Here is a 12,459-nt window from a genome sequence, read left to right as displayed (position 1 = left end):
CTTGGCAGGTAATCAGTAATTTTGACTAGGAAGAGAAAGCATTTCATTGTGGTTATGACTCCTGTGTTCCTCTGTCTCTAGGGCACCAATGGCTCTCAGCTGTGGGATACAACATTTGCCATCCAAGCTTTCTTAGAGGTATTCTCTCTTCCTTATTCATGTGTATTCCCGACATGCCTGTGGACCGTGGACATGTGTCCCCATCTTTATTTTTTTAAAATGCTCATTAACACGATCTTGCAAAACTGTAATGAACTACAGCGCTTGGGGCCCTGGCTTTTTGGAGTGGACCCAATAGCCAGAAAAGACTTTAGCTTTAACGGCTGCTCTTGAGCACACAGCCAGGCTTGAGGACCCCCGGGGCTGCCTCTTTCCCCAAATGACATTTGTTATTTTTGTCTAGAAGCACTAGAACAGGAATTCTTAACTTCATGTGTGTCATGGAACCTTGTAGCATTCTGGTGAAGTCTGTGGACCCCTTTTCAGGATAAAATTTTTAAGTGCATTAAATAAAATACATAGTGTTACAAAGGAAATGTATTATGTTGAACTACAGTGATCAAATTATTATAATCAAACAAGTTTATGGACCCCAGGTCAAGAACTCCTAGCTTTAGAATTCCTTCTTTCCCCATTGTTTGGCACTGTTATAGAGATGTCTAGCTTTAGTGATAAGTTGGGAAGGAAATTAAAGCATAATCACTAGCAAAGAGGAGATGAAATTGCCCCTTTTTGCTGACAACACAGTGATTTACTCAGAAAACAGAGACAGTCGGCAAAGAAACTAATTGGCACAAATAGCATATTGAAATAGTAACATTAGGGGCAGCTAGGTGGTGGAATGACAGAGCAGCAGCCCTGAAGTCAGGAGGACCTGAGTTCAAATCCGGCCTCTGACCAAACACTTGACACTTACTAGCTATGTGACTCTGGGCAAGTCACTTAACCCCAATTGCCTCACTTAAAAAAAAAAAAAGAAATAGTGACAATAACCTTGAAATAGCAAGGTCCAAAAGAAATCCTCACAAATCTACACCATTTCTATAGAACGTTAACTTCCTAGGAAGAAGTAATAGAATGGGAACCGCCATTCAAAATAAATGCAAAATGCATAAAATTGCTGAGAGTTCGGCTACCATGATATACTTGTCGTATGCAAATGCAATTACAGAGTGCTCTTTAAAGAAAGAAAGAATAACTTAAAGAGTAGGGGAGGGAGATGGTCATTGTGCATGGTTGGACCATGCTGGTGATAAAAATCACTAACCATTTATTGAGTGCTTATACTGAGCGGTAGATGCTGAACTGAGTCTTGAGATTGGTGTGAAAGTAGTCTCAGCCCTCCCTGCAGGAGCTTACATTCTAACGGAGGCCACAGCAGTTCTTATCCCTGCGCGCACGTACGTGCGCACACACACACGCGTACACACACGCGCACACGCACACACGCGCACACACACACGTATACACACGTATACGCTGGCACACATTCTAACGGAGGCCACAGCAGTTCTTATCCTTGTGCGCGCAAGCGTGTCCCGTCACAGAGACGTGCGTGCCTGCGCGTACGTACGGACACACACATACACACGTATACTCTGACACACATTCTAACGGAGGCCACAGCAGTTCTTATCCCTGTGCGCACAAGTGTGTCCCGTCACAGAGACGTGCGTGCCTGCACGTACGTACGGACACACGTACACACACACACACACACACACACACACCACACTTATACTCTGACACACGTTCTTTCTCCACATATTTGTATATATATTACATATATGTGTGTGTGTGGGTACATACACATGTCTATGGGAGACTATATTATTTGTGCATACATACACGTACATACTTATAAACTTCATTTACAGATTTAGTGCCACGCCAATCAGACTGCCAAGGGGATAGTTTATAAAACTAGACAGAACAGGAGTACAATTTATTCTGAGAAACAAAAAACCTAGGACAGAGTTTTTTAACCTGCAGTCTACAAACTTTTTTCTAAAATATTTTAATAGCTTTCAGTTTACTGGGTTTCTTTGTAATCCCATGTATTTTGTGTGTTTAATAATATGGTGAGTAGAGGACCGTAGGCTTCAGCAGCCAGATCCCAGTGGGTCCAGGGCGAAGAAAAGGTCAAGAACTCGGGACTGAGGATTTCGAGGCACACACTGCAGACAGGCATTGGAGCTCAGGGACCCCAGGGCTGGATCCACTCGAGAAGCTCAGTTACTTGGGGAAGAACTCAGTTTGTCAGCAGTTGAGTTTAGACAAATGTCTTTCACCATAGAAGCCACAGGAAGGTCAAAACAGATCCCTGCCCTATGTGCTGTGAGATATCAACATCTGAAACTGTAAGGAGAAAAGCCAGCTGGTAAGGGATGGAGTGGGCCAGACCAGGAGGTCCTTGACAGCAGGGACCTTGCTTTTGCCTTTCTTGGTAGAGCGGTCAGAGCAGTGCCTGGCACACCGCTGGTCTGTCATTCACTTGTGTCTGACTTTCTGTGACCCCTTGGGGTTTTCTCAGTGAAGATACTAGGGTGGTTTGCCATTTCCTTCTCATTTTACAGATGAGGAAACTGAGGCAAACAGGGTAAGTGACTTGCCTAGGGTCATATAGCTAGGAAATGTCTTGAGGCCAGATTTGAACTGAGGAAGATGAGTCTTCCTGACTCCTGGCCCAGTGCTGTGTGCGCTGCCTTTGCCTGGCACATAGTAGATCCTTAAGTGATTGTTAACTAGAGAAGATCACTAATTCCTCAGTTAAGAAGTGCTTACTGGGGCAGCTAGGTGGCACAGTGGATGGAGCACTGACCCTGGAGTCTGGAGGACCTGAGTTCAAATGTGGCCTCAGACACTCACTAGCTGTGTGACTCTGGGTAAGTCACTTAACCCCAACTGCCCTCACCAAAAAAAAAAGCACTAATAAGCACCTACTCTGTGTCAAGGCTGGAGTGAAGCCTGATAGATCATTGTGATTATGTGAAAGTAAAAGGCTTTTGTCCAGACAATCAGAGGAACTAGGCTAAGAAGGGAAGCCTTGGACAAGAGAACTCTCTTGAGCAGGACATCTCTGACCAAGATTTGAGAGCCAAGCCAGAGGGAGCCCGACTCACTGTCTCCATGGAGCATTCCTCCGTGAGTAAGCTGTTAAAGGATCTGGACAAACAGTCCTCCAAAGAGCTGCAGAATGTCAACCCTGTGACCGAAGGCCCCAAATCACGATGAAGCACTTCTCATGAAGTGTCAGAGATGCCAGAAGGCGACTGTCAGAGCACACTAATACGTCGTTGGTGGAGCTGCACGTTGCTCCAGCCATTCTGGAACATTTACTAAGCTCCTTCTGTGTGTCTAGGCGCACTGGGGATGCCAAGAAAGGCAGAATGATACTCCTGCCCTGAAGGGGCTTCCAGTCCAGTGGGGGAGATGGAAGGCAAATGCATGGGTACAAGCAAGCTCCATGCAGGACAAACAGGGAAGGTTTCCCGGAGGAGGCGGGATTTTGGGTGGGACTTAGGAGTTTGGTAGTCAGGGTGTTGGAGGGGACGTTCCAGGTAGGGGAACAGCTGGAGAGAACGCCCACAGCCTTTTGGATTTAGATGGAGAAGGTGACCCAAGATGCAGTGAGTGGGCTGTTAATAGGACGGCAGAGAACCGAACTCCAAAGTGATGCCTGTTAGTTAGGACGTGTCACTGTGGCTTTGGAGAAACATGGGAAATCCTGTGTGAAAGGATGCCTGGGGAAGCCAGTGTGTGCTGTGTCTGATGACAGAGCTTGGCCCTTTTTGGAGCTGGAGGTTAGCAAGGGTGTAGCAGGACACCTGCTCTCGGGCCTGGCCACTCTCCGGTGGTTCTTGGTGAGGGGGGTTTGGCTGGTGGAGGAGTAGCTGGTGAGATATTTGGTAAGGAAGGCCATGTCAGAATCAAGTATGGATAAACCCTGCCCTAAAAAGTAAGACTTGCTCTCCTGCCTCGTAGGGCTGTCTTGAGGAGCCAGAGACACGATGGGTATCAGGCGCTTTGTTGCTCTGAAGTGAGCCGGCTGGCGCAGGGCTTGCTTGTGATCTTGCGTCACGCTCACATGGGTGTCTCTTTTCTAGGCCGGGGCTCACAACATGCCTGAATTTTCTTCCTGTCTAAAGGATGCGCATGAATTCCTTAGAATTTCCCAGGTGAGCCTTGCTCCCCCGATCCTCAGTGGGGTCACTGTGTGAGATCCGTGTGAATCTGTGCTGAGCTGAGCCTGGCCCATGACCACAGGAGCCAAGGATGTTGAAGCTTCTTTAATCAGATGTGGGGAGCTTTACCAGGACCCTTCTTCTTGCCACCCTTAGTTCATGGGTCTTCCCCTGGTTGTAGGTTATTGGCAGTTCTCCAGTTTGTCCTTTCCTGGGTATTCAAGTGATGGCAAGGCCCCATGTACTCTCAGCTCTTTTGGCCAGGTTGAGTAGTCATGGGTCAGCCGCCATGGGAGCAGTGGCGGCAGCCGCAGGACTCTCTCCCTCTTCCGGGGCCCTTTCACCGGCGAACAACACCTGGGTAGGCCTTCTCCAGAGAGTCCTGCTGGGCCAGTCCTCTTGAACTCTGTCTTTGGGGATGATGGACGGTCACCCTCCAAGGGCTAGCTAGTGAATCGTAAGATCAGAAGCCTTGTTTGGTCACTCATGCGCCGTCTCGAGTTTTCCGTCAGTAGAATGTAAGATTCTGTCTTCTCTACTACATTGATCGTGTCTCTGGTGCTCACACAAGGGCTCACACTAATGTACAGGTAACTCTTGGTACATGGAGAGTATACCTTCTCGTAAGGTCAACTCTGTATATCGGACAACTTCTTCCCATCAAGTGCTGTGATGGAATTATCATTGGTTTCCAGAAGAGGAGGTTTGAGGCAGCGGGGTGGGATGGCTGGAGACAAGGAAGGGGAGAGTGGATGTGGGTGTGGAGAGGACTGGCGGGCTCCGGGGGCAGGGCTGAGTGACATGTCAGAGCTGGGCTTCACGCGCATTTGTCTGTTTTATCCACTCTGAGTTAGAGCTTTGTGGTCGTCCTAGTCATATTATTATTTCTGTGTCATGTGCGTATTGTGTTCTCCTTTCCACATCTTGGTGTATGATGCGGATTTTTGTCTAGATTCCAGATAATCCTGTCGACTACCAGAAATACTATCGTCAGATGAACAAGGTACAGTGTGAATTGGGTGTGGATTCTGATGGGTTCACTGTCTCTTGTTTTGTCCCAGCATTTTTTTTATGAATGCGTTTTTTAATTCAGAGGATTTCTGTCTCTCCTTGCATTTGGCTGGGTCTCCATATACGGGGAAGGCCAAGATGTTAGGTTATAAGCTGAGCTGAGCAAGCCATATGTGGCAAGGGTGGCTGACCTAGAAAAGGCCTTCCCTGGCATTCCACAGCCAGGGAGCAGCCGAGCCAGGATTAGAACCCAGGTCATTCCCAGCATCCTTTCCATCTGTTGGTTGCCTTTTTCTCCTCACCAAAGGCAGCCACTGTTCTCAATGGATGGTCTGTTCATGGGGAGAAGGGAAGGGGACAAGTATGTGTTAAGCACCTACTGTGTGCCAGGTCCTGTGCTAAGCACTGGGGATAAAAAAGAGGCAAAAGACGGGCCCTGCCCTCAAGGAGCTCCCAGTCTAATGGAGGAGACAACGTGTAAACAAATATGTACAAACATGGGATAAAGAGGAGGGAATGAACAGATTAGGAGGGCTTGGGGAAGACTTCCTGGAGAAGGGGAGATTTTAGGTGAGAGGTCAGTGGTGGGAGGGAGGAGGGAGAGAGAGCACTCCAGGCATGGGGTAGAGGGGGAGGCCAGAGTGAATGCCCAAAGCCAGTAGATGGAGGGTCTTACTTGTGGGATGGCCAGTGGGCCAGTGGTGCAGGAGCGAAGAGCATGTGTTGGGGTAAAATGGAAGGAGGCTGGAAAGTGAGGAGGGGGCGAGGTCACGAAGGGCTTGGAATGCCAAGCAAAGGATTGTATATGTTACCTGGAGGTGACAGGGAGTGCTGAATGTATTGAATGGGGTGGGAGGTGGGAGTGTGATATGATCAGATCTGAGCTTTAGGGAAATCACTTGAGTGGCCGAATGGAGGTAGGCTGGAGTGGGGAATAGCCTCGAGGTAGGCCAACCCCACGGGGCTATGGCCCTAGTACAGGACTGAGAGGATGAGGGTCTGCACCGGAGTCGGGGCAGGGTCAGAGGAGAGGAGGGGCGTATTGGAAAAAAACTGACAGCCCTTGGCACCATCTTGGATGGGGTGGGGTGAGTGTGAGGGATCCAGGATGACTGAGGGCCTGGGGAGGGAAAATAGGATGTGGGGGGCGTTTAGGGAGAAAGATAACGAGTTCTGTTTGGGACGTGTTGAGTTTAAGACGTCTCCTGGATCGCCACCTCTAGATATCTGAAAGGCAATTGGAGATGTGAGATTGGAGGTCAGGAAAGGGAGATCATCTGAATAGAGACGGTCCCCAAGTGAAGTAGCATAGAGGGAGAACAGGACCCAGGACAAGCCTGTGCTTAGAGGGTGTGACCTGGAGGAAGACCTGGCAAAAGAGACTGAGAAGGAGTGGTCAGAGAAGGAGGAGGAGAACCAGGAGAGAGCGCGTGCCCCCAAAACTTAGAGGGAGGAGAGTGTGACCCGCAGCGTCCAAGACTGTGGAGAGGTCAAGGGGAATGAGGGGTTGAGTTGAGAAAAGGCCATTGTATTTGGCTCCTGAGAGACAGTTTGGGTGGAAGGAGAAGTCGGAAGTCAGACTGTAAGGGGTTACGAAGGGAGGGAGAGGAGATGAGAAAGAGCCCAGGTGTTAGCTTCGATGGCGGATGGGCTCTATTCTGGAGAGGCCCGGCCTCGCCCCTTGGGACAGGGGCCTGCTCTTCCCTCCCCCCGTGGGTGTGAAGCCAGGCTTTTTTTGGTTTCATCCTCACCAGCGTCTGAGCTGGCCTAGACTCCTGTCTGAGAGCTGTGAATTCACTCTGATCTCCTTGTCCTTGGCAGAAATGGCCCTTCCTGTTCCTGCAGTATGCCATGTTCCCTGGGATGGCTGGCGGCCCGATCCAGCCTGGGAGCAGTGGGCCTTGTGGCCAGGGCCTCTCCTAAGCAAACCTCAGTTTCCTTATCTGTAAAATGGGGGTGTTTCAGCTCATGTTGCTTTTCTCACCAGGCTGTTGGCCCTAAGTTCCAGCGAGCTCTGCCAGACAGACGCTGGTTTGTTTGAAGCCGCTGCTCCAGTCGGTGCACAGGCTCAGCACGTCCTCTGCTCTGAGCCTGGGCTCAGAGGGGCAGGAGGTAGGAGGCCAAGAGACTGAGTGGAAGGAATGGCTCCCCTTTCCTTGGGTCACGTGGACTCATCTTTGCCTTGTAGGGTGGCTTCCCCTTTAGTACACGGGACTGTGGCTGGATTGTTGCCGACTGCACAGCGGAGGGCTTGAAGTGTCTTCTTCTCCTGCAAGAGAAGTGTCCTTTCATCACAGACCTGGTCCCCAAAGAGAGATTGTATGATGCTGTCAATGTGGCAAGTGATGGGCTTGTGTGCGGGAGCCCCAGGGGGGATGTGGCTAGGGACACTCACTCAGCCAGGCCTTGAGACTCAAGGACAAGTTTGCTCTGTGGCTTTCTTTGGAGCTTGAAACAGGAGCCACGTCCTACGTTTCTTTGGTTTCAAGTCTTTGTCCTTCAAGGCCTTGAGTATTGTCACGGGAGGCTGAAGGGTTGGCCGTCCCATTTGGGTCAAGCTGTCATGCAGGCCCTTCCACCCTCATAGATGGTAGGCCCTCTCCTTCATTCTGTCCATAAATGAAGGGAATCTAGTTTCTCAACTTGAAATTGTCATCTCGACCTCCTGGCTGCAGGGTGCGAGTCCAGCACAGTGCTGGAGACTCAGCTTTTCCTCATCCTCAGGTCACTGGACGGTTTCCTTTCCCCTTTAGCACCCAGCTTTGATCAGCTCCCTTCCATGTATGGCCCGGCTTGCCTCTCGCCCTGCCCCCAGCGGCTGCTGGCCCAGTCAAGGCAGTTAATCTTCTCTCTAGGATAGATTAGAATGCTCCTGCTGGTAAATGCAAGGCCTCTAGGCACCAGAGTTGGCCCTGGAGCCCTGCCCTCACCTCAGGCTCGTTCTCTTTTTGGAAGGGCCCTCTGACTCTGGAAGCAGGAGGCCTCTTCTCTCCCCACCCATGCTTGCCTTCCCCAGCTAGGAACCCAATCCCGTCTGCCGTGTGCCCAAGCACATACTTGCTTGTCTCACGTGGGAGCCCAGCCCATAGGCAGCCCTCAGTTTACGCGTCCATCTTTTGTGTAGCTGCTGAGCATGAGGAATTCGGATGATGGGTTTGCCACATATGAGAAGAAGCGTGGAGGATGGCTCTTAGAATTACTGAATCCCTCCGAGGTCTTTGGTGAGTCTTCTTGTTGGCTCCAGCCCAGTGGTGAGAGATTTGACCCCGTCTGCCTCTAGCCTGAGCCCCTCGACCGTGAGCCTCTCAGCCACCGCCGCCCCTTCATTGACTTTGAAAGGCCTGCAGCACACTTTCTGCATGAGGGGCTCCAGCGTGCTGTCTCTGGTTAGGCAGGGGAACGGCAGCAGCTGCTCCTGTCGGCGTGGGGTACAACCACGCGTGATGGTGGCTCAGTGTTCTTGTGGGGAGAGAGGGGCGGCCTCAGGCTCTGGACCTGAACAGGAAGCAGTTGCACCTTGTGGTTCGCTTGGGGCCCTTCTCTTAGCACTAGACGTCCCAGGATGTCTTTCTTGCATCGGGCCGTTGAGATCTGGCCTAACCGGGCAGGGGCCCTGGGGCACGCAGCTCCCAGAGAAGGCTCTGTGTGGCCGGTTCTTGACTCTGGGCCTCTTGCTGCCTCCTTCCCAGGGGACATTATGATTGACTACTCATACGTGGAGTGCACGTCCGCGGTCATGCAGTCTCTGAAGCGTTTCCAGGAGTGCTACCCTGAGCACAGGGCTGAGGAGATCAGGTGAGCAGAGAGCGTGGGCTTGGGGAGCAGGGGCCCTTTTTTATCTGTGTTTCGGGGCGCCGCTGCCGCGGCTGCCAGGAGGCTCTGCTCGCCCTTTTCCTCCCGATTCTGGATCTTTGGTTTCTCCAGGGCTGTTCTGCTGGTAGTTCTCGCTCTGCCCAGCTATCCCTCTGCTTGTTTGCGGGGTGTCTCTTTGTGAGCAATGAGGACCGAGGCTGGCCCGTTTCAGAGCCTGGTCCAGTGGCGATGAAGCCTGGTTTGACTGGCGTATGTGCAGGAGTCGGGTTTGTGCTGATGGCGCTGAGCTGCAGGCTTCCCGGGTTCATTCCCATACTTCTCTTTTCTGTCTAGTAAGCTGATGGGATCCCGTCCCCTTCCTGGGCGCAGCGGGGCAGCAGCTCTGAGTCTGACGGGGAAGCGCTGATGTCAGTGGGCTGCGTAGGCCCTCGGTACAGCTGCTAGCACTGGGAGGGGGAGTGGGTCTGTGGGCCTGGGGCTGACGGTTGGCTCTCTGTCCTTTGGCCTAGGCATACTCTCACGAAGGGGCTGCGCTACTGCCAGCAGGTGCAGAGGGCCGATGGGTCGTGGGAAGGGTAAGTCAGTGGTTTGGTGTCGGCTGGGCTTGCCTCGCCCGCCCTTCTTTCCTTGTCCTTCCCGTGACTGGAGGCCCCTGTGGCTGCTTCCGGAGCCTTTCAGTGCTGGGGGAGTCTCTTCTCCCCGAAGGCTGGAGGCCTGAGGATTCTTTGTTGGGTGCGTTTTGGAGTGCTCTGGTTTGTGGAGCCGGTCACACCGCTGAGCTCACTGCATGTTGAAGCCAGATGGGATTCTCATGCCTTCTCCTTTTCCGCCAGGTCCTGGGGAGTGTGCTTCACCTATGGGGCCTGGTTTGGATTGGAAGCATTTGCGTGCATGGGTCATACTTATGATGATAACGGGTAAGTGGCACATCCCTTTCCCAGCCACCATCTGAACTTACGGTGCAAAGTGCATGCGTGACTGGTGGAAGACACTGTAGGGCTAGGGTCTTCTGGAGTGCTGGGTTCCCTTTAAATGTACCAGGTAGATAGTGGAGAGGGCTGAGAGCTGCTTTTGGCAGGATAGAGCCGAATTTGGGTCCTGCCTCTGCGTTGGGTGGGTCACTGCCCCTCCCAGGGCTCTGGCAGCTTTGGCAGACTGCGTGGCAGATGGTTTCAGGTTGACATCAGTGGAAGGGCTTTTCTGTACCGGGATACACCAGCTCTCGATCCCCCAACCAACCCCATCCTGATCCATTGATTGACTGAAGAAAGGGATGCTGAGACCTGTTTGCACTTGAAGAAGGTGCCCCTGCCAATCACTGACAGGTAGACACTGAGGTTATTAGTTGTTTGCGGTGACGGACGCATGTGATTAGGCAGAAGTTGGGCTAAAGAGTGTCACTGTGCCCAAGTGACTCCCCAGAGTCTACGTCCACAGCCCCAGAGCTTTGTCCCTTGGATTTCCCTCGGCCAGCCAGAGGGACCATGGACCCGTTTGAATTTGCCTTCCTGAGCGGCAGCTCTAGGACGTCTAGCGTGTATGGATGCGATAGCGTCCCCTTTCTGACTTTTGGGCCGGCTGTGGTGCACAGCCCTCATTCCGTTAGCCTTCACTCCTGTGGACTTTGTGTTATTCTCCTGGTCAGTGGCTCGGCTTTAGCTTCGACCCAAGCCAGCCCAAGGCCAGTCCTCCCCTTACTGCTGCCCCAGCAACCTCCCTGAATCCCAGCTCTAGCCCGTGCTTGACAGGCGTTAACTTTTACCTTAGCCTTTAAAGTTTTGTAAGGTACATACAGACATGGAGAAAGCCGGATTCAGCACGTGGAGATGAAGGGGTGCTTGATTTATAAGCCTTGTGAGATGCAAGGGCGTGGCAACGTGTGCGAGAGGCAGGCCGCTGCCTCTTGGGCTCCTGTCGTGCCATCTGGAGATGGTGGATTTTGAGTGTGTGCGAACGGAACCCGTCGCGTGCCTCTGGTGGCGGTGGCGGTGGCTGCGTCCTTCTGTGACCTGTGACCCTGGTGTTTTTGATGGCTCTTGGCTTCTCTTGGTTAGGGATGCCTGTCCGGAGGTGAAGAAGGCCTGTGAATTTCTGCTTTCCAAGCAGATGGAGGATGGAGGCTGGGGAGAGAATTTTGAGTCCTGTGAGCAGCGGCGGTACATACAGAGCGACACATCCCAGCTCTTCAACACCTGCTGGGCCCTGCTGGGGCTCATGGTGGCCAGGTGGGAGGTGTGGGGGGGGGTAGCACCTACTGTGTACTTGTCAGGCCCTGTGCTGATAGGTTCGTGGTAATAAACACCTAATCAATGCTTGTAGCCTGGGGCTCCAGAGGCACAGATCCCACCAGAGGGCAGAGGCGTGAGAGAAATCTGACTGACTGATGAGCCCAGATCTTAAGCCCTCCCCAAGGGTGTAGACCAGTGATCTCCCCTGCCCACAATGCCTCTCGACAGCACGGCTGCCTTCTGGACAAGACTTTTCACAGCCCTCCTAGCACAGGAGTGTTTCCCTTGGCTAGAGTTTGGGTTCTGTGGATGGATTTCAAGGGGTCTGTGAACTTGGGTAAAAGTTGACCTTTATTGGGGTGGCTAGGTGGCGCAATGGATAGAGCACCGGCTTGAAGTCAGGAGGACCTGAGTTCAAATTTGGCCTCAGACCAAACACTTGACATTTACTAGCTGTGTGACCCTGGGCAAGTCACTTAACCCCAACTGCCAAAAAAAAAAAAGTTGACCTTTATCTTCACTCACATCGAATTGAAAGTTAACATTTCCTTTAATGATGAATGTCACTAACCTTGTGGGACACAGAAATGATTTGGAAGCCCCAGCCTTAGCTGCTTGTGTCCACTGTGTGTCTCTTATTTAACTGTTCTCTCCTACTTTAGCATGGCAGGTTCTTGAGGGAAAGTGCTAGTTGTGGTTGTCCTTTGTGTCCCTAGCCCTTGGGAAGTGCTGTAGAGCGACTGACCTTCTGACTGGGCTGGGCTCCCCCCTTGTTCGAGTTCATACACACCTGCCCATGCTCCTCTGAGTCCCTTACCGTCCTGTCCAGCCGTCCAGTGCTCCTGGGAATGCTTGGGGGATCCCCACTGGACCTTTCCTCTCAAGGATAGGTGCCCGATCCTGAGGCTCCTGGGCCTCTCTGCCGTCAGACGCCATGTTTTTTTTAGACTTGCTGGGCCAGATGACAGCTCTACCAGCAGTACTTCAGTGCGTCCGACTTCCCTTAGGCCTGTTTCCATTTCCTGTCAGTTTTGCTGGTATGAGGGAGACTGAGGTCAACAGTCCTTTCTCCAAAACAGCTGAATTTTCTTTTTTTTTTTTTAATTCTTTTTTGGTAGGCATCCCGATACAGAGGCCATTGAGAGAGGAGTGAAGTGTGTGCTTGGAAAGCAGCAGCCGAATGGCGATTGGCCTCAGGTAGAGCGGCCCAGCCCGGGCCGGCC

The 12,459-nt window shown here is 52.0% G+C and overlaps 1 protein-coding gene across 4 annotated transcripts in view; it reads left to right on the top strand.

Annotated features, from left to right (window-relative positions):
* The window catches only part of LSS (lanosterol synthase), a 32,861-nt gene that overhangs the window by 16,402 nt on the left and 4,000 nt on the right, over window positions 1-12,459 (top strand). For 2 of the 4 annotated variants that reach the window (XM_078154590.1, XM_078154592.1), the window contains 11 exons: window positions 82-138; window positions 3,073-3,144; window positions 4,107-4,178; window positions 5,137-5,187; window positions 7,384-7,533; window positions 8,320-8,416; window positions 8,885-8,990; window positions 9,518-9,583; window positions 9,842-9,925; window positions 11,063-11,233; window positions 12,355-12,433. In XM_078154590.1, the coding sequence (XP_078010716.1) occupies window positions 82-138; window positions 3,073-3,144; window positions 4,107-4,178; window positions 5,137-5,187; window positions 7,384-7,533; window positions 8,320-8,416; window positions 8,885-8,990; window positions 9,518-9,583; window positions 9,842-9,925; window positions 11,063-11,233; window positions 12,355-12,433 (1,005 nt within the window). The remainder of the gene's footprint in view (window positions 1-81; window positions 139-3,072; window positions 3,145-4,106; window positions 4,179-5,136; window positions 5,188-7,383; window positions 7,534-8,319; window positions 8,417-8,884; window positions 8,991-9,517; window positions 9,584-9,841; window positions 9,926-11,062; window positions 11,234-12,354; window positions 12,434-12,459) is intronic. The other 2 variants (XM_078154591.1, XM_020973338.2) reach the window with 2 other exon arrangements.

The sequence above is a fragment of the Phascolarctos cinereus genome, unplaced genomic scaffold (assembly GCF_003287225.1).
Source record: "Phascolarctos cinereus isolate Bilbo 61053 unplaced genomic scaffold, phaCin_HiC Scaffold_5;HRSCAF=322, whole genome shotgun sequence".
NCBI lineage: Eukaryota > Metazoa > Chordata > Mammalia > Diprotodontia > Phascolarctidae > Phascolarctos > Phascolarctos cinereus.
This window is presented reverse-complemented; position numbering and strand designations above follow the sequence as displayed.